Genomic DNA, 21,998 nt, shown 5'->3' with positions numbered 1-21,998 from the left:
TATTGTGGTAGTTAAGTTTTTTCCCTTCTGTACACCATAAGGGAAGGATCATGTCTGTAATGTGCAATGTATTTCCACTTATTATTGCAATAAATATTTGTTGAGAAAATGTTAGCATTATAAAGAAATTAGATTTATAATGCACACGTTAAGTAAACTTTACTATAGTCAGTAATATACCACAGGAAAATCATACTTAACAGAAACTTGAAATCAGCTAATGCAAATTCAGAAGCTCAGAACCTACTTCCAGGTCACAAAACTAATACATGCAAGATACAAATATTATATCAAGAAAATAACAGTTAAATGTGAAAAGACCCTGCTTTGTCAACAGAATAATTTTTTTCCATCAAGTTGGTTAACTGAAATTACAATTTTTTTGTTTTATGATTTTTTATGTATGACTTTAAAAAATGTATGATTTTTTAAATGGATATTAGAATCTAATGTTTCATAAATGTATCCAATGTGGTATCATGGAGAGATTGGTTTTAAAAGTTACCTTAAGCATGTGCTACAATGAAACAGAGTACCATATGAAGTTCAGAGAAATCCAAAATACCATGAGATGCGTCAGTTTTCTTATATAAACAATGACCCCCAAAAGCCCCCAAGAATTAAATTTTCTTCTTCATAAGGGTAACTGAAAAAACACATTGTATAATGTAATATAAGAATGCTGAGAACTACAGTAGCATCCTTATTCTAGATAGATGAACTTTTGGTGTACACCTTGTTACAAGCATCTCTGCAATGAAGACATAGAAATTTACTATTTAGGTACCTTGAACATTTAATTTGATTTTGCCTAAGGCAGTACCAGCCGGATTCTGAGCCACGCACATGTAAGTACCAGCATCTTCTCTGGCAGCTCTGGAGATCTGCAAGCCGCCCCCGGGAAGAACTGCATGGCTTTTGCCTGCATCAGTTATGAAAGCACAGGGAAGAATTTTTATTAAAAAAAATTTTTTTTTAATTTTTTCATTAAAAATAATCATCCTGACTTCTGAATTTCGAAACACTGATTTGTCATTTTCTTGATAGAAACAGTGGTAGGTACCTGCAGTGACAACATTGATGCCTTCTTTTTGCCAAGTAATGAAAGGACTGGGGGTCCCTGTTGCTTCACATGGTAATAAAATGGGATTGTTTACAATGACATCGAGTTCACTTGGCTGAGGCTGAATGACTGGAGGCTCTATAAGAACCAACAGAAAAAGCAATGGCACCAGTTAGTGGCAGAACTGTCTAAAAGTTAATCACACCTAGATCCATATTTCCATGTTATTAGTGATTCGATTGTCCAGAGGAAAGGAGAACATTGGCCACATTACATTTTTTTTTGAGTCTTGCTTCCGTAGGCAGATTCCATTAGAAGAACTCCATTAGGAGACTAGAAGCCAGAACAGATTATAGATGTTCAAGAAAAAAATAATTTAGGGATTTTTCTGTGTGATTTTTCATCTGTATGTTTTTCTTCGTTTATTGAAAAATATTTATCAGTCTTTCATATTCCCCAGATATTACTGTGGTTCATAAGTCTAGACAGTACATCCTTTCAAGAATAAACATGACTTGAAGAAAAAACAAGCTTTTAATGAATTAAATGACCTTCCATACCCTGGACATAAAGGGTCACATGTCGATGTGCAGAACCAGCTGCGTTCCTGGCAACACAGGTATATTTTCCAGCGTGGTTTAACTGAGTGGCAAATATTTCAATTGCTCCTAAAAAGGAAAAAGTATTTATGTATCTAGAACATCCATTTTTCTGTAACCATTTTTCTGGTTCGATAAACTATGTCATTCTGGTTTTGTGTTTTCATCACTATAGCACAGGAACACTTGGCTTATACTCATACTTGTAACCCCCTGAAGGGCCCAGCGCAGTGCCTTTTGATCATTATTAATAGCTTTATTTAGGCAAAATTTACATGCCATAAAATTCACCCATTTAAATGCACAATTTTATGATTTTAGTATCTTTCCAGAGTCATGCAATTCTCACAACCTGATTTTGAGAACGTTTCTATTACCCTAAATGGAAATTTCTTTCCATTTACAGTCACTTCACATTCCCAGCCCCAGCCCCATGCAATTACGAATTTCTTCTTCTTCTTCATATATTTGCCTTTTCTGAATATTTCACGTGGATGCAATCATACAGCTGTCCTTTGTGTCTGATTTCTTTCACTGCGAGCAGTTTCTGAGTTTCTTCTGTTGTAGTGTGCGCCAGTATTTTTGTTCCATTTTATTGAAAAATAGAATTTCATTGTGTGGATTAGCCACATTTTGTTTATTCTTTCATCAGTTGATGGACATTTGGATTGTTTCTACTTTCTCTATTGTGAATCATGCTGTACGAACATTTGCATACAAGTCTTAGTGTGGACATATGTTTTCATTTTTCTGGGTAGATACCTAGGAATGGAGTGTTGGGTCATATGGTAACTCTTGTTTAATATTTTGAGAATGTTCCAATGTGTTCTTTTAACACAGTACCTTGTGCTGAAGGGTAGTTAATTTCTATTTTATGATTTTAATTGCTACCAATCTATACACATTTCAGAGACAGCCAAAATACTTGGCTTTGAGAGCCAAGTTCTACCCTGAGAACAATCTTCCATCATTTCTGTTCTATTGAAAAAATAAACAAATTCCCTTAGAATAACATGTACAAATGCATAAAGCCCCAGGATGTTAGCTGCTACTTTAGTTCAACTCTAGTGTACCTTCCCAATACAAAACACCAATGTGCATTACCTATATTTTCATTTAGATGAATTTATAATTTTTCTCTTTCAGTACATAAATTCTATAAATGATGGCTATTACCACTCTCAAAAATTATCCATCCTAACATTTATCACCCAGCCTTACCCACTCAGTTATAAAAACCCTGAAAACAAAAACCTTGAAAACCCTCCCAGTTCTATAGCCTCAGAAACTCAGTGGTGTATACAACTTATTTTGGGCACTAGATCTTTATTAAATGAATGGAGATTCTTTCTGGCCAATAGAAAGAGTGTGGTTCACTCAAAGGCAACCAGTGAATTTGTGAAACTTCAGGATTAGTAAGTATGCACTTAAAATCTCCGTGATCATTCCTATTATATTCAGTTATTGTGATTTTGTTTCCAGACTTTTTTTTTTTCTCTGCCTTTGTCCAGTTCCCCTTCCCTTTCTAACTGTATTTTTTTTCCCAGATGTATAAGACTAGGAATGAAATGCATTTTATTTTTTTTTTTATTTTGGTGCAACAAAAGGCCAGGTAAGTTCATCCATTAATAACTAGTGTCATCATAGATGTATAATGACTGAGCCTGGTCTTACCTGAGGACAGAATTCTGTAACCGTCTCCCCTGGGATGTAGCCTTATACCATTTTTTGTCCAGTGAATTGAGGGAATTGGAACTCCTGAAGCAGTGCAGGTGATTACGGTGGGGGCATGTTTGGTTACTACGAAGTCCGTAGGCTCATCGGCTATGGAGGGTGGAACTAAAACAACAGTAACAGTAATTAGGAAGTACACATTTCCAGTACTTACAGGTTTCCAAAGCCTTATTATACATATTTCTCTTTCTACACTGAAAGTTAGTAAGTGGAAAAGGAAGCCCTTTTGGGAAGTAGTGGGATGATGAAATGCATCATTATAATAACTGTTAATCCACATACTAAGCCAGTTCTACCTTGGACAACGAGATCCACAGTTCTCTTATCCTCCCCAGCATCATTTGTCACAGTGCACTCGTAAGTTGCAGTATCATCCACAGAAGGGGAAATAATGACCAGTGAACCAGAAGAAAGGAGCCTAGAAGAAAAAGTTCAGAGCGATGATGTACTACAGGTCAATTTTCATAAATGTTGGTTCAACCACAACACGGTACCATGTTGTGAATTGAAGGAAATGGAATTCTTTCCTTGTATTAAAACGAGGAATCAGACTTCTTTGTGTATGGGCAATGGGTTAATAGAGCCTCAACGTGAAGATTTAGAGGAAGCAGTTGTATAGAAGGATTGCTTGAAGAGGGACTCCTGCATTTTCTGATTGCTTATATCATGATCAACCATGCTCTCCTAAGTGACATATAGGAAAATGAGTATGCTGATGACAGCCACTGTTTACTGAGATTCGAATACATTCCAGAACCATCTCAACTGCTTCACATAAACTACCTCTAATGTCACGAACTTTGCAGATTGGCATTCGATTATTTCCGTTGACAGGCTGGTAATTACAAGTGCATCTGTCTTACATGTTGCCCTACTTTGCATGTCTCCTTACGTGTGCAGAACACTTTTGAGATACCTAGTATGTATATCAATAAGTCTTTTCCCTAACTTCTAACCAATTCAAAACTAAAGTGATCTGGATCACTTCAAATGCTTAAGAGGTCTAGTAAATGTGCATATGTTATGAAAAATAAATCTAAATGAAATATCTATTTCCTTACTTCAAGGTGTGCACCATTAGAATAAAAATGATTTGATTCAATGGGCATACATTTGACATGCTTTTTTTAAAAGGTGTTGCACATTTTCTGCATAGCACATATCTTTCAATCACTAGACTCCCAGTACCCAAAGATTTAAAAGGTGAGAAAGAAACAACAGAATTTCAAGTGAAACACTCCACAGTTCGTATTTCCTAATGTATAAGTATTGATTATTATCAAAGTAAATCTACAAGAACACTTGTTTTTAGCATTATGGCAATTCCCTTGACAAGATATCTGTTAATTTAACTGAGATACAAGAAATGATGCTCATTTACATCATCAGAAATTCCTAGTGATTGGGGCGCCTGGATGGCTCAGTGGGTTAAAGCCTCTGCCTTCAGCTCAGCTCATGATCTCAGGGTCCTGGGATTGAGCCCCGCGGGCTGTCTGCTCAGCAGGGAGCCTGCTTCCCTCTCACTCTCTGCCTGCCTCTCTGCCTACTTGTGATCTCTGTCAAATAAATAAATAAAATCTTAAAAAAAAAGAAAGAAAGAAATTCCTAGTGATTAAAGTGTTAGCTTTTAAAAAACATGCTGTCATGTTATGAAATATTTGAAGTAAAGCTGAAGAAATGCAAAAATTGGAGAACAAGGATGTTTTTCCTCCCTACCCATGCTACCAAATACCAAAGTTGTATTTCAAGGCTTAGAATTTCATTTTTATTCTATAGCTAAAGGTGGTATTATTTTTACAGAATAGCTGTTCCCTTATACCAAATATTTTCATTCTTTCTTTTTATAAAATTCCAAAAGAGGCTATGAAAAATAAAGCAGAATAAGAATCTAATTTTGTAGATCTTCTGATCATCATCCACAGGGCTTATGGATAGAAAAGTTGAACTCATAACTCAGAACAAGCTTTTAGACTGAAAAACTAGTTCCATGTCAAGAAAAATACACATTCTCTACATACTAGCTAATTCTTTACACTTTATATAAATGCTGTCCCCATTGATAGAGATGAAATGTTAATTCTTTTTAAAATTTTGTTTCTAAATGTAGGTGGGTTTTTTCAGTTAAATGATTCCTTACCTGTAGGAATTCTGATTTTGGTCCACATTAAGAAGATGCCCATTTTTCCTCCACCTGATTGATGGTTTTGGTATCCCAGCAGCCTCACAAGCCAGAGTAGTTTGAACATTTACTGTTACAGTTATGTTGGTAGGACCCAGAGCAATGGATGGAGGAACTAAAACAAAGCCAACAAATAAGAGGGAAACATAGCAAACAGTATGCCATCTGATGTGTTTCTACCAGATTGAAATTAATCACTGGTAACTTGCTACATAGTTACAAACACAAGAAGACTCTGAATTTAGTGTTGTGATGGTGCTAGCCACAATGAGGAGAAAACATGGGTACTGACTGTTCACAATAGAGTATGGTACCTTTATACAGCCCTGGATATCAAGGTCTTTATGAACTCACAGGTTTAGGCCATCAGAGAATATTTAACCCAAAGATGAGAAGCTGTTCCTACAAGTGTATTTACCGTGGACTTGTAAATCTATTCGCCTGCGGTCTGTTCCAGCAGCGTTGGTAGCCATACACAGATATCGCCCAGTATCTGCCACATGTGCCGACTGGATATGAAGGAATCCATTTTCCAAGATGGAGTATCTACAAGAAAGATCACAAGTGAAGTTCTTGGAATCAGCTTTTGTTTTCTGACTATCTGAATTTTGACTAAGAGTATATTAAAAGACATAAATCCATTTTTAGACTTTTTCCTGCTTTAGAAATTTGCAATACCCTTGGTGGAAAAAAGGGATATTCTGCAAAGGTGCAGAGCAGATGGACTTGTGATCTTGGATGATATAATGATTATGTGTTGACCATACGCCATAGAATTATGCTTTTTAAAACAGTATATTTTGATTTTCATATTAAGATGAAAAACTAATATTAAGTGTAATATTAAGATAATATACTGGGAAAGATTTAGGGATTCATACTTCAGTTATTGCAGTATTTTTCATCCATTTCCAGAATTGTTACCTTGCATGACTTTCAGTGAGAACAGCTCCATCCTTTCTCCATGTTATCCTTGGGGCTGGCACACCCTCAGCAAGGCATTCCAATACCGTTGACGTATTTAAGTGGATGACAAGACTCTGGGGGCCACTCTTTATGTTTGGAGGAACTGCACAAGAGATGCACGTGGAAAGCTTCATTCATATCAACAATACAGCCTGAACTAAGACTCTGAAGAGGTAATACAAGGTTAGCTTTGAGTCAAATGTATAGCTTTGCCCACAGCTAATTCAGGTTAGTATAAATAGAATTGGGGTTTAATTCCTAAAGTCTTATTCAAGATACTCAGTTTTAAAAATAAAGCACGGGTGGGGGAAGGAGGTTTTAAAACCCTGATATGGTGTGTGAAATCTGGCTTTGTAGGAGAGATGTTGAACATGCATCAGCTCTGGTCTGATGCAAATTAAAGATGATATTTCTTATTTCTCTTTGGCCAAATAATGGTCTGAGAATGTTAACACTGGAACAACTTCACTTTAAATAGAGAACAGAAAGTGGGCTGTTCTAATGAAAAGCACATCTGTGATTAATCATGCAAGTCTCAGAGCATGTATTTTATTAATCATTGAGTTCATATGGGAATAGGGAACCTGAATTTTAATTTTAGTGTTAGAGATATTAGTTGTGTGGGTCACTCAATATCCTATAAAGTTTTATATATTAAAAAACCAGAGAGACTGTGATGGGGAAAAGTCTGTATTATCTTCCCAAATATTGGCAAGTTTTGATATTTAGATTTTAGATTAGAGAGAATCACAGTCCCACGGCAGTCTCTGTCTAGTGCATATGTACTCAAACACCAACATGAATGAAGGTAAACTAAATAATGAACCACCTGTCACCCAGAACCTTAGTGTGACTTCCTCAATGGCTCTGATGTGAATGACACAAAATGTCAGGATACATTGATAACAACTGGACATAGATTATCCTCTAAGATAATGTATCTTTAATTTTTTTTGAAATATGGGTTGAATATAGCCATTATACAAATACTACATGTTGTCTTTTTGAAAAAATAGGATAACCACAAGAATTCATTGAGTGTACCCCTAAGAAATAAAAATGTTACTATGTCTTGGAATACGCTAGGCTAAATTTTTAAATTGTGAAACAACTGTTAATTTTTCTTACCATTTACAGTGAGAATAAATTCTCTTGTAGTCTTTCCTGCAATGTTGCTGGCCACACAAGTATAATTGGCTGTATCACTTAGATCTGCGTTATTAATTTGCAAGTATCTCCCTCCAGATAGGATTCGTACTCGAGGTGTTGCCTAGATTCAGCAAGTAAAATTTATGATTAAAATATCAGGAAAAAAGAATATTACTTTATAACAAGGGCACAATCAAGATTCCCAGCTCTCCTGGCCACAATAATCTGGATACCCAAGGTTGAGCAGGTGACTCATGTTGGGCCCCTGAGAGCCCTCTGCAAGACTTTGTTGGAAGTGTTGGTGAATAAGACCACTTTTTTTTGTTTTTTTTTTTAATCTATCTGGTAGTGAGGGTGACATAGGCTGGTGGCAGTTTTATTACCATGTGTGGACAGCTCTGAATCTAAAACAAACCAAGCAGAGCTGAGATTCAGAGAAAAAAAACACAGATGCTTGATTACATGAGGAGAACCGTTGGACCTAGCAATACCTAAAACCCAAGTTCACCAATCGCTGTAGGTAATAACTGCCTTTAAAAAAATTGTTGTGGGCCCCTGGGTGGCTCAGTGGGTTAAGCCTCTGCCTTCAGCTCAGGTCACGATCTCAGGGTCCTGGGATCAAGCCCTGCACTGGGTTCTCTGCTCAGCAGGGAGTCTGCTTCCCTCTCTGCCCACTTGTGATCTCTGTCTGTCAAATAAATAAATAAAATCTTTAAAATTAAATTGTTGGTTTGAGTTTGAATTCTGCCACTTACAGTTGAAAGTTCCATGACTAGTAAACTAATGATCTCTTAACATTTGAAAAATAAGTAAATAAATTTTAGTCTGCAAATATTTGTTAGGCATTTATTTTGTGCACAGGCATGGGACCAAGAATTATGAGACTATAGAGATGATGAAATCTAATCTTTATTATTAAGTCTAATTGGGAAAATAGATGTAAACAAGTAGTTCTGTATAAATTAAGAAGCATGACGTTCATAATCATTAAAAAATGCCAGGTAGAATCAACAACTACTATTTTCTGGTTGAGCCAAAGAAGGAAATACTTCAGGGAGAGCCTAAGTAAGATTTTTCTGCCATGTGGGCTCTGTCCCACATAGATATCCAGTTGACCTTTGAACTGCATGGGCCCATTTATATGTGGATTTAAAAAAAAAATACAATGTAGTACTATTAACGTATTTTCTCTTCCTCATGATTTTGTTAACATTTTCCTTTCCTTATTGTAAAAATACAGTACTTAACATATATAACATACAAAATACGTGTTGATCGACTGTTAATGTTATTGGTAAAGCTTTGGATCAACAATAGATTATTAGCAAAATTTTGGGGGATTCCAAAGTAATATACAGACTTCTGACTGAGTATGTGTGGGGTCAGTGCCTCTGACCTCCATGTTGTTCTAGGGTATATTCCTAATGAAAAAAGTGTTCATACTAAAATGTTCAGTTTAGCCCCATTTCTCTAAACCTTTCTATTTTTTTTTTAAGTTGTTGTTTATCTACTTGAGAGAGAGAGAGAGAGAGCACACAAATAGCGGGAGGGGCAGACAGAGAGGGAGAAGCAGGCTCCCTGACTGAGCGGGGAGCCCAATTTGGGACTTGATCTCATGATCTTGGGATCATGACCTGAGCTAAGGGTAGACACTTAACAGACTGAGCCACCCAGTTCCCCTCTCTAGGCCTTTCATTGCTATAGGAGCTATTAGTGATTATATTTTATTGCCTCTGATGAGAATATGTGATTTCTTAAACATGTATGTTAAATTCTATAAAACATATAATTGTAATTTTTTTTATATGGATAGAGCAGGGTTTTAGGCTAATAAAAATTTTCACAGTTGATTCTTATAATGTTTTGGTCCTATGAACATCAGTAAGATCTGCTAAGCCATCAAGTCTCATGACAATTTTTCCTGGTTCTCTTCCCATTGGCCACCCGTGATTCTTCCAAATCGCACTTCTTTCTTCAGACAGACTCTCATTCTCAGCTGCTGCTGCTGCTTCCTGCTCCATGCCGAGCACCAGAGCCCTGTGCCTGCAGTTCTCTGCCCCTCCCACCTGACACGTGAATGCAACCTTCCCATCTTTCTACCTCTGTGGAAAACAGTCAGCCTTTTGTCCGAGGCTCATCTCTTCATCTGTGACCAGGCTCCCATTCCCTCTCTGTCCAACACGCATTGTTTATAAACCTCTCCGCCTCCTATATCTTCAGTTGCTTTCTTTCAGTAAATAAACCTATAAAATCTCTTTTATATTTCAAGAATATGTGTTATGGACATTGGAGAAGGTAGGTGCTAGGGTGAGTGCTGTGAAGTGTGTAAACCTGGCAATTCACAGACCTGTACCCCTGGGGCTAATAATACATTATATGTTAATAAAAAAAATTAAAAAATTTAAAAAAAGAATATGCCATAATTATTTCCATTCTTTCTTCTTCCTTAACACCCACAACAACTGTAACCTATCTTTTCCTTTGATCACTCTACTGAAGAACAATTCTTCTGATCTTTAATCACTTCTGTGTATTGCTACAACCATGGACACAATTTAATTTTCATCTTAATGGACTCTGTTAACCACTTCCTCTCTTTTCCTTGGTGTTTAGTGCACCAATGTCTCCTAAACTTAATTCTATGTCTCTGAGTCCTCCCTCTCAGTTCTGATCTTCTTTTCTTCTTCCTTTGCTCACCTTATAAGTATTATTATTATTATTATTGCCTTAGACTCTGTTTTCATTTACAGGTTATCTCATACTGGAAGCTTCCTGGTCAACTTCATACAAACCTACAGATTTAACAATTGGTCATACCATGGAAGATTATCACGTCAAAGACATTTTTGATGAAATAGGGACCAGTATTTCTCAGTACTTTTTAGAATCTCCACTTGGATACTATATTGGTAATTCAAACTCAAAATATCTGAAACTGAACTCATGTCTTTTTTCATTACTGTTGAGCTCACCCTGTGCCAGTACTAACATCACTTGATCATAGCAGGGATTAGCCTAAACTTGTCCATCACCAACATTCACTCAGTCTCTATGAACAACTAATAGTTTTTTGTTTTTTTAGTTTTTTTTTTTTTTTTTTTAAGAGAGAGAGAGAGAGTGCATATGCATGTGAGTGGGAGTTAGGGAGAAGGAGGGGGAGAGGATGAGAATCTTAAGCAGACTCTGCAATGGGGGCACAGCCCATCGTGGGGCTCAGTCCCATAACCCTGAGATAGTGACCTGAGCCAAAACCAAGAGCCAGTTGCTTAACTGACTGCCCCACCCAGGTGCCTCTGAACACCTAATGGTTTTGTCTGAAATGGACACACGGAAGACATAACTGTGGAGAAAAAATAAGAACATGAAAGGTTTTGTGAGCTAAGTGGGATAGTTTAACCTGATCCCTGAAATCTGTGGGGAATCATCAAAGGATTTTAATCAAGGCCTACTTCAGCCACATTAAGATACTTAGTAATTCCTGCTAGAGCAGCATTCTTTTTCCTGTAAGGGCTTTGTAGATGCAATTACCTGTGATTAGAATCCCCTTCTTCTTTCTTACCCAGCATCTACCCATCATCTAAAACTGATCTTGTGCTTTCCAAGAGGCTCCCCTGAATTTTCCTTACCCTGCAGTCTCAGTTACTTGCTCCTCTGTTTTCATAAAATGCTGTACCTCACTCTAACATGTGAGTCATCTCCATGCTCTAATCTTTCATGTACTTCTATGTCTTTTGAAGTAGTCTGTGAGCTCCTCAAGGGTCACATCTACTCCCAGTAGCAATTATAGTGTCCACCGTTATAGTAGGGGTAGAACAAATAGAGAAACTGAGGCACAGGAAAGTTAAGTGATAACAATAATCTGGCATGTAAGTAACTCTCAGAATCCACTCTGGTTTTAGTCCTTCGGTATGGTTTGGTGGTCGTGGAAGTCCTTCTGCCTTAGGTGTTAGGGGACTTAATCTCCTTTTATAATTAGGCATAGTGTAACACCCACAGGTTATATAAACAGGATTAGGAAGAACAAAAGGGGGTGAAAAAGCATAAGTACTAGGATAAGAACAATCAGAGCATTCAAAGTCAAGGCTTTGAGCCAACCCTAAAAGGCTATTTAGGATCCCGTGCTGTGACACACTGTCATAGCAGACAGACACTCCATAAGCTTGGGAAGCTCTAGAGAGCTAAGTGTGTTTTTCAAGTATTCCAATTCTATATTCCTGGTATCCAAGGTATCACATAGATCCTGGGGGTCCCTCCTTGGGCCCCAGTTTTTTCCAGAAAAATTCAGTAAGAAGTTTGTTCTTTGTAGAGTTGGATGATTTCTTCCTTCTCAAGTAAAGAAACAGTTGAGTGTTTCAAATCCAATTTTAATCCATGGGCTCCAGGAGATACATTTACAGAGTGTCTGAATCAGAATACCTATCTTTTGACCCATAACTAGTTAATAACTACCCCAGTACAGGTTGAGAAAAGAAGGTTGACTCAAAGACCCTGGCTCACCCTTCCAATGTCAAATAATAGTAGCCTGACGTTGTTTGGTTTTGTCTACCTACCAAAGACTCTACAGGTGGGTTTTTTTTCCCTTCAAAATAGATTTTTGGAACATAGCAAGACTTACCTGTAACCGTTCTCCATTTTTAAGCCAGGTGATTACAGGTGGGGGCACTGCGTCTGATTTGCATTCCAATGTCACTTGTCTGTTCCGTAACACAGTGAAATCCTGGGACTCATCAGTTCCAGCAATATTAGGGGGTACTGGGTATGAGAAAAAACATGTCAGAGGCTTTCAATAAACAAGATATAAAAATGATCTGAATCATCTTACATTTTCAACAAGTGTTGCTTCTGTTATACAAAATTAGAGGCATAAACTTAAGACATTACTTGTTCAATTTATCGTACAAATGGTTACCCGTAGTAGACTTTTTTTAAAAGTCTTACTCGGTACTTTCACATATATAAAGTAATGAAATTCTTCCAACAGTCACATGAATGACAGGCTAAGTAATATAATCACAACATCATCACCATTTAACAGGTAAAGAAACTAAGGCACAAAAAAGGGATTTCTTGTCCAGGTTCCACAGCTGGTACGAATTTTCTCTGAACATCAAATTTCCAAACTACTAAATCAGGGTCTTTTCCATCATAATATAGAGAAATGTAGACACTTTCATAATATTCAGAAATATATCTTTTTAATGTGACTTTTATATACAGAATTTACATGTCAATTAATGGCAAGGTCTAATTTGTGTGTAGGGCTCATGGGAGGAAGGGAGGCACCTAAATTATAGACAATTTGCACTGCCTAGTCATCCAGGCTATGACAATGAAATAAGTAATTTCTGTTTGGTTTTTTAAATGTTCCTTTCAATAAAGGGTAATTTTTATCTCTATGTTGAAATAATATTGACCTGAGTCTAATTGGCCCAACTTTTCTAGAAGGTAGTTTGGCAATAAATCTTGAAGCTTTTAATGTGTATGTGTGTTTGTGTAATCAAGCAAGTGTACCTACAGAATTTTATCAAAATAAAAGAATTAAGGGGACAGGCCGATAGGCCAATATGTATGCACAAAGATGTCTATAACAGTATTCCTCATACTGGCGAAAATGCAAGAACAGCTTAAATATCCAAAAATCGGGAATGGATTAAATAAATGATAGCATATTCATAAAATGGGATACTGGGCCATCACTAAAAAATGTTATAAAGATATGTTTTTTGACATGAAAACATGTTTATTAAACCATTAAGAGAGATGAAAAACATGTTTGATACTATATGCTGTAGGGTACATTTCTGTGACAACACATTTGTATGCAAAAAAGCCTTTGTGTAATGAGACTAGATGATATATTTTCTTTTTCTTTCTTTCTTTTTTTTTTTTTTAAAAGATTTTATTTATTTATTTGACAGACAGAGATCACAAGTAGGCAGAGAGGCAGGCAGAGAGAGAGGGGGAAGCAGGCTCCCTGTCAAGCGGAGAGCCCAATGTGGGGCTCGATCCCAGGACTCTGACCAAAGGCAGAGGCTTTAACCCACTGAGTCACCCAGGTGCCCTGATATATTTTCTTCTTTACTGTAATTTATAGTCTATGATTTTTTAAAATAAAGAACTATGAATTATTTGTGCAGAAACAAAATAAATGAGTCAGGAAGTCCAGAGGTATTTCCAAAAAGCATTTGATCAGCCAGATATAAGAATCAGATTTACAAAATACATATTTCCTTATACATAAACATATCTTATGGTATGCTAGGGAGTTTCCCCGTGTTCCATCAATTATGGCTTCTAGATAGGTGTTAGTATATGATAGATGGCAGGATATTTTGCCCAATTTACCATGCACTCTCACTAAATATTCTTTATCATCATCTCCTGCAGTACTGGACGCCAGACACGTATATCTTCCTGTATCCTCCACCTGCAAAATCCAAATAAGTGAATTACACAATGTTAACATGTCAGGTTTCATGAAGAGAATAAGTATTCACTAGAATGAATATAAAGTCTCCCACAAAACAAGGTATCATGAAGATAGCACAACAAATCAAATTTAATAAACGTTTTCACATTTGTGATTAGCTCTCTGCTAAGCTATGTTTTAAGAGGGTTTCAATATTTGATCTCAAAATGTTTTCAGGTTAGGTATATTTAATGATCTCAGAAAAGGCAGGTATATATATATAGGACCTAGCACCAGAAGTCACAGACGAGACACACAATGTTTATTGAACAAATAAGCATTCATGGACATAAAGGTAGACTTAAAAGTTCAACTGGCATCTTCCTGAAGAAAATGAAATACAATTTATTAAATAAACAAATAAAATATCAAGTTACTTAAAGTACATTAATACCATATTTTGAATGCGTCTTTGGTTAATGTGGTGAAACAAAAGAGCTACATTCTATAATCTGGCTGTAAATTGTGTCAGACTGACAGCATGGTTTACTATTACCTGACTAAAACCAGAAACATTTCTTTAAAAACCCTATGCATAGTTTCCACTGCAAGTGTTAGTCTTCCTTCATATGTTTGACATTGTGTAGACACAGCCCATGCTTATGTATGCATAAAATATACTCTGGAAAACAGATGATCTTACTTCTGTGAAAAAAATTTCTTTCGGAAAAGCAGAAAAATCCTGTTTTCATTTATTTTACTACTTGAACATTCTTAGAATATTGTGAATTTTTAAATTCTTACATTCAAAACCGACTTTATAGGTATGGAAAAACTTTTTGGTAGGCTGCAAAACCTCCTTCAAAAAAATTTAAGACTAGTATGTTTGCAAAAATACTTCAATTCAACTTTAAGAAGAATGGCACTTGCACAGTCCTTCTATTAAGAGTTTAAAATAATGTACTGAGGCCTAGAAAATAATTTCCGTGTTTCCCATCATATGTTGAGAGCCTTTAAAACTCAACTTTTCTCAATCAACTCATTTTATTCCCAAGTAATATTGCCCTCTCCACTTGTTTTGACTTAACCAAATTTGAACCATCATTCATGTCTATTCTTAAATCTTGCCTCCTCCAATAAATACTTCCTGATAATTTGTGCCTTTCTGTATGCCTACAGTCATCATTGGTAGCTATATTTTCTAGACTGTGTTCTGTTCGTAGGGTGTCACAAAAGTTATAGTTAATTGAATTTCTCTAGAGTAGTATTTGGCAGTATTTTGGACACGTACTATGGCTCACAGAGGAGAGAAAGATATAGTATATAAGGTTTTCCAATTCTATTCAGTCACAGAATTTCCCCCATTGGAATAACTCACAGAACTAGTGTTTGGGGGCACCTGGGTGGCTCAGTTGGTTGGGCAGCTGCCTTCGGCTCAGGTCATGATCCTGGGATCGAGTCCCGCATCCGGCTCCCTGCTCGTCAGGGAGCTTGCTTCTCCCACTGACCCTTCCCTTTCTCATACACACACACTCTCTCTCTCTCTCTCAAATAAATAAATAAAATTTTTTAAAAAAGAACTAGTGTTTGATGGAAGATACTTTAGGAAACTCCTGTCTCTACCACACAATTCAGAATTTGCAAAGCTTCCAATATGTGTCAGGCATAACTGTATGTTACAGACACATACACGAGAAGACAGAGTCCCAATAAGTGAAATATAATGTAATAAGTAAAATATAATGTATAATGTACAAGATGCCCTGAAGACACAGGAGCAGAGGAACCAAGGTCAGTCTTGGGACTTGATGATATTTAATTTTCCACTTCTAAAATATTTAAGAATGATTTTCTTACTATTTCTCTTCTTAATTTTGTCATGTGTTTAGTTTTATATCCCCTAGACAACCAGAAACTTCTCGAAGGCTGAGACATGTTTTAGGTATTATGTTTGTATTCTCCACAATAGCTACCTCCTGTGGGTCACCATCTAATAATGTGATCTTTGTCTCCTTTTGTTAATTAAACCCAACTATATAATGTTTCCATTTAAGACCTACTATGATGGGGCCTTAATCTTCCTTTTAAGCTTTCTTTATCATTATTCTTTGGTACTTATAATTCTATTCCACACAGTTCCCTGTCTCCTTATGTAAAAAAATTCTTTGGGCTCGGGGCGCCTGGGTGGCTCAGTGGGTTAAGCCTCTGCTTCAACTCAGGTCCTGGGATCAAGTTCCGCATTGGGCTCTCTGCTCAGCCAGGAGCCTGCTTCCTCCTTTCTCTCTCTCTCTGCCTACTTGTGATCTCTGCCTGTCAAATAAATAAATAAAATCTTTAAAAAAAAAATTCTTTGGGCTCCTTTTTTATCGGTTGAAATTATAACATTTGAGGGTTTTCATTCAGTAAGGGGTTTGACAGCTAACCCCAGTTTTCTCAGAGCTACTGCAATGTTTGACAGAGAGGAAAGAGGGGAATGGAAGGCGTGTTCTCCTTGATATGAGAAACAGGGAACGTGCTGAGTTCCACTGGTTAGGTCTCTGAAGCCGAAGAAGGATGGAGACCCAGCTCTGTCACTGAACAGTGGTGAGTCCTTGGCCGGCAAGTACTTGATCTCTCTGTGCCTGTTTCTGGTTGTGTAGAATGGAGGTGAAGACCGATTCACAGGGTTGTCACGAGAGTCACCGGTGTGACAGAGCCCAGAGCCGTACACAGGATGGACACAGTAGACAAGTCATAGCCCTTAGCTCTCTTTTTTCAGGTCCCTTTCCTTCCTCTTTCCTCAGTGAAAATGCACACAGAATATAATTAAATAATTTGTTATTCCATGTTTAAAGGGATGATGATTATCCTAACAATAGCAGCAGGAGAAACCATTCTAACTCTATTTAACACTTACATGCCTGTGGCACTGGTCTAATAAGCATATCATCTTTATTTTTTTTTTTTTTTAAAGATTTTATTTATTTATTTGTCAGAGAGAGAGAGCGAGAGCGAGCACAGGCAGACAGAGTGGAAGGCAGAGTCAGAGGGAGAAGCAGGCTCCCTGCGGAGCAAGGAGCCCGATGTGGGACTCGATCCCAGGATGCTGGGATCATGACCTGAGCCGAAGGCAGCTGCTTAACCAACTGAGCCACCCAGGCGTCCCAAGGGAACGTGCTGAGTTCCACTGGTTAGGTCTCTGAAGCCGAAGAAGGATGGAGACCCAGCTCTGTCACTGAACAGTGGTGAGTCCTTGGCCGGCAAGTACTTGATCTCTCTGTGCCTGTTTCTGGTTGTGTAGAATGGAGGTGAAGACCGATTCACAGGGTTGTCACGAGAGTCACCGGTGTGACAGAGCCCAGAGCCGTACACAGGATGGACACAGTAGACAAGTCATAGCCCTTAGCTCTCTTTTTTCAGGTCCCTTTCCTTCCTCTTTCCTCAGTGAAAATGCACACAGAATATAATTAAATAATTTGTTATTCCATGTTTAAAGGGATGATGATTATCCTAACAATAGCAGCAGGAGAAACCATTCTAACTCTATTTAACACTTACATGCCTGTGGCACTGGTCTAAGCATATCATCTTTATTTTTTTTTTTTAAGTTTTAATTATTTATTTGACAGACAGAGATCACAAGCAGGCAGAGAGGCAGGCAGAGAGAGAGGAAGAAGGGAAGCAGGCTTCCTGGCAGAGAACCCAACGCAGGGCTTGATCCCCGGACTCTGGGATCATGACCTGAGCTGAAGGCAGAGGCTTAACCCACTGAGCCACCCAGGTGCTCCTAAGCATATCATCTTAAATGATCTTTTAAATCCTCAAGTGGAGTAATAAGGTATTATTACTATTTTTATCCCAAAGTTACAGACGAGGTTATTAGGGCACAGATGGAGAATATCCATAATATAAGATTCGTCATTGTGAGTACAACAGAGGATTACTACGGTGAGGCACCCCAGACACGTGTCTCTTTAATATATTTACGTTTCTGATGAATTTCCTTAAACACAAACTATAAGAACAATTTTACTGAATTGAGTGTTTGAAAAATTGCATCTCTTCAGATTTTTATGTCTGCTAGTTAATTCTGGAGACCAAAATTTCTCTTTGAGGCCTCATCTGTATATATGTTGAACAGCTTTTCTCCAGTGCTTAAAGAGCTACATGGCACAAATTAAGAACTTGGGAAAATACTTACGGCCCCTTGAAAAAACTTGCAAAAATTAAAGGGTCTTGCTTCTTCCAAGTTTCATATGATACTTCCACTGCTTCTCTTAGTCTATCCAAGCACGCATACCACAGCACCAATCTACCCTTGTTAAGGTTAGAGAGAGGGATCTTATGATCTATTTGGACTCAAAAAAATCATTTCTCCATTGTGCCTATATTAGCAAGTGAGAAGTGTAAGCCAGGATAAAATAACATTTTTGACTTCAACGCTTACCTGAGCACTAGATATTCGAAGCGCGGCTCCACCTCCAAGAGTTTGTACCTGATCTGTCTGTGGGAGGGGCCGTCCGTCCTTCATCCAGGTGATTTTAGGGGTTGGGATTCCAGAAGCAAAGCAGGTAAATTCAAGTGGATTATTAACAATCACTGAAATCTCTACAGGTTCTTCTGATCCATTGATATGAGGTGGTTCTGTTTAAAGGGAATTAAAAAGAACAACAAAATAAACTTGCTGTTTGATACATTACTGCTGATTAGGAAAACTTAAGAGGAAATTCATCTCAAATTTATGTTCATATAATATAAATTGGTCAAATACCAAAATGATCATTCCTAGATGTTATTACCATTTGTCACTGGCACTATTTAAAAAGGCATGGCTCACGTCTATCTGAGATCGTGAAGGAAAAGGCAAGCCAGTCCCAGGCAATTATAGCTCAGCAGTGGGGATTCAGCTAGAACAGTCTCACCTAACTGCCAAGACTGGGGAACAATAAAAACTAAGCTCATCTTATACCATTTTTAAAAGAGAGATATTGTAGCTATTATTTCTACAAAAGCAACAGGCAAATGCTGTGGAATTCTGCTATCATCTTTTCTATGCGGCACTTTAAGAGGAAACAATGACTAAGCAGAAGAGAAAATAGTTACATTTGGAGACTATTTCTGTGTAAAACACATTTGTTATGTCTGGGCAGAAATAATTTCCTTTTTTGTTATTTATATTTCTAAATTACCTTTCTCAAGAGGATGTTAAAGAATCTAAACACTTGGAAGAAACATTAATGTTCCTTAGTCCAAATATTCTCAAGTTTAGGAATCCCTTTAAAACAGACTTTTCATACAATGATCATTCAAGTTTTCTATGAACATTTCCAGCTTACTATTTCACCAGGCAAGCCAAAATAGCTGTTGGACAGCTCCAAGGATTAGACTTTTTTTTTTTTAAAATCAGGAATATAGTTTACAACAGAGGTTCACAGCAGAGCCTGAATTTGAATCCTGGTTCCAATAATTATTAGCTTAGTGGATTTAGGCAAACCTCTAAAGTAAGAATAGCACTATTATTTAACGATAGGATTACTGTGAGCATCCAATGAGATAATCTATAAACTACAATTTATGTTTCTCAATATATTTTATAATTAAAGATTTTTTAAACAGTTATTGTTACTACAATGTCTACTATAGCTGTTGGTATTATTATTAAAACCTGCTTACTAAAATACAAAAACAAAAACAAAACAAACAACTCCACCTATGGTCCTTATTTTCCTTAAATCTAATATTCCTTTCCAGATTATAATTAAGAAGTCAGAGTTTCTTAACCACTGACCCACATGACTTCTTTTTTTCATTCATCTTATGACCATTTTCTTAAATGCATTTTAGAATGATCCAAGATTTCTTGCTTGAAGGATTTCAGTGTTTCCATGTTGCTTATTGAGTTAAATAAAAACTCTTCATCATGGCTTCCAAAGCTTTTGCAATAGGTCTCTATCTTTATAAAATTATGTACTTTTAATATACGTAAGTAACCTAGGCACCAAATTCAACTACTTCTGTCCCTCAGCAAGTCCAGTCTCTTTTTGCTCTGTGACTTGACTAATGCTATTCCTTCTACTGCTATAACCTCCAACAGTCCCATCCTCTAACTGAACATGTTCAAGTACTATGAAGGTCACATCAATGTCATTAAATTCATTTATAAAAACTGTAAATCCTTTCTTGTTTCTCTCAACACTAACAATAAAATTTCTCTCCATTTAAATTCCCAAAGCATGTTGTTCATATCACTCAAAAGCACTTATCTGATTCTCCATTTGACCAAAGTCAATTCCTTATTCCTTCCATTTATTAGTATATACCATGTTTTGATCACTACGGATACACAGATCAATTAGGCATGGTCTTTATCCTCAAAGCTTATAGTCACTAGATTTAAAACAACAACATTAGCAATAATAGAAACAACATATTCCCATCTGATTCAAACCCTCATCAGATCTTACAGATAGATGTCAATTTAAGTGACTATGAACTATTTTATTCCGTGTCTTGTCCATATGTCATATACTTTGGACAGAGTAGGAGGTGTATATACTCTGATGACTACAGAACTCATGTTTTTAGCTTATCTCTGTCTTCTGAGCTTGAAATCCACAAATGCAATTATCAGATTAATATCTCCAGTGGAATATTTGGACACTATTTCAAATTTTAACATGGATTCATAAAAACACCTATTACCTTATTCCTCAAAACCTCGTCCCTTTCCACATTTCCTGCATTTATGAGATGGATCTACCAATCAACAGTCATATATGCCAGAAACTCAGAGCCATCCTTGATAACTTCTTCATTACTACCATATAACCAAATCCACAAGGAAGTCCTAATACTTCTACCTGCAATTATTTCCAAATACATTTTTTCCTCTTACCTCCATTACTGGTCTGAGCTACAATGCTATTTACTTAGACTAATATCACCTATTTCCTGCTTTTAGGTACCCACCCCTATTTGTTTCTTTCACCTTAACAGACCCCAATTTTGTTGGGGTTGTCAGTCTGCTAAAAAAATCCATTTCCTATTCTCTGTAGTAGATGGTAGATGGAGTGGTCTGTGAAGATTCTGTTCAATGACATGTATATGGGAGTGTTTTTGTAGGTCCTCTAAGATAGTCCTTATAGAGGCAACTCTTCACCTTTCCTCTTTTTTCTGCTCTGCTGTTGCATCTAGTGATGCTGGGGGTCACCAGGCAATGCACGATCACTGACCAACCATGATGTAAAAGTCAAGAGAACTGTAAATATCCGAGCTGGTTAACCAGCATAACTACTGCCTATCTCCAGACATCTCACTCAGCAAGAAAAACAGAAATTATTTGTTCAAGCTGCCAAACTTAGACTCTGCTATTCATAGCCAAGCACAATTCCTAATAATACATGGGTCTCTTGGAGTCTACGCTTGTCCTTCTCCAAGTAGCTGTCCACTTTGCAGTCAGTGGTTTTTTCAAACTGCTGTTCCACTCATGGCATTCCACATATTAGAACTTCTAATGGTTTCCCATTGTTCTAGGATAAAAACCAAATTTTTAATGTGGTCAACAAAGCTCTTCATAGGCTGGACCCTGTCGAAACCCCTTAGCTTCATTTTGTATGAGCTTTCTCCTTGTTTTCAATATCTGAGTTACATTGGACTTTTCAGAATAACTAATACATCATAACACCTTCCACCATGTGGATAGCATGAAACTAAGAATAGCTGTTCTCCAGGTTAGGATGGTTACTTTCACATTTGGGGTGTAGCACTGATCCAAGTGAAGACTTTTTCAGGGTTTAATGGAATTAGCTTTCAACAGATGCTGAAATGCTGAATCTTCTCATCTTTCTGCTGAGCCAGTTTTCAAATCTGCTTTAAGAAGAAATTATCCTTATAAACCCTTGTAGGTAGGAAGGTGGTTCT

General features: G+C 37.0%; 1 protein-coding gene across 4 annotated transcripts in view; it reads right to left on the bottom strand.

The window, feature by feature from the left end:
• HMCN1 (hemicentin 1) overlaps nt 1-21,998 on the bottom strand; it is a 474,548-nt gene that overhangs the window by 63,484 nt on the left and 389,066 nt on the right. For all 4 annotated transcript variants that reach the window (XM_032317251.1, XM_032317250.1, XM_032317254.1 and 1 more), the window contains 12 exons: nt 18,526-18,722; nt 14,036-14,117; nt 12,306-12,442; nt 7,670-7,811; nt 6,500-6,644; nt 5,994-6,121; nt 5,534-5,690; nt 3,693-3,814; nt 3,337-3,501; nt 1,624-1,731; nt 1,064-1,201; nt 788-922 (listed from right to left, as the gene is read on the bottom strand). In XM_032317251.1, coding sequence (XP_032173142.1) covers nt 788-922; nt 1,064-1,201; nt 1,624-1,731; nt 3,337-3,501; nt 3,693-3,814; nt 5,534-5,690; nt 5,994-6,121; nt 6,500-6,644; nt 7,670-7,811; nt 12,306-12,442; nt 14,036-14,117; nt 18,526-18,722 — 1,656 coding nt within the window. The remainder of the gene's footprint in view (nt 1-787; nt 923-1,063; nt 1,202-1,623; nt 1,732-3,336; nt 3,502-3,692; nt 3,815-5,533; nt 5,691-5,993; nt 6,122-6,499; nt 6,645-7,669; nt 7,812-12,305; nt 12,443-14,035; nt 14,118-18,525; nt 18,723-21,998) is intronic.

This window comes from Mustela erminea, chromosome 17, assembly GCF_009829155.1.
Source record: "Mustela erminea isolate mMusErm1 chromosome 17, mMusErm1.Pri, whole genome shotgun sequence".
Lineage (NCBI taxonomy): Eukaryota > Metazoa > Chordata > Mammalia > Carnivora > Mustelidae > Mustela > Mustela erminea.
Note: the sequence above shows the minus strand (reverse complement) of the source record. Positions and strands in the feature narration are given on the sequence as shown.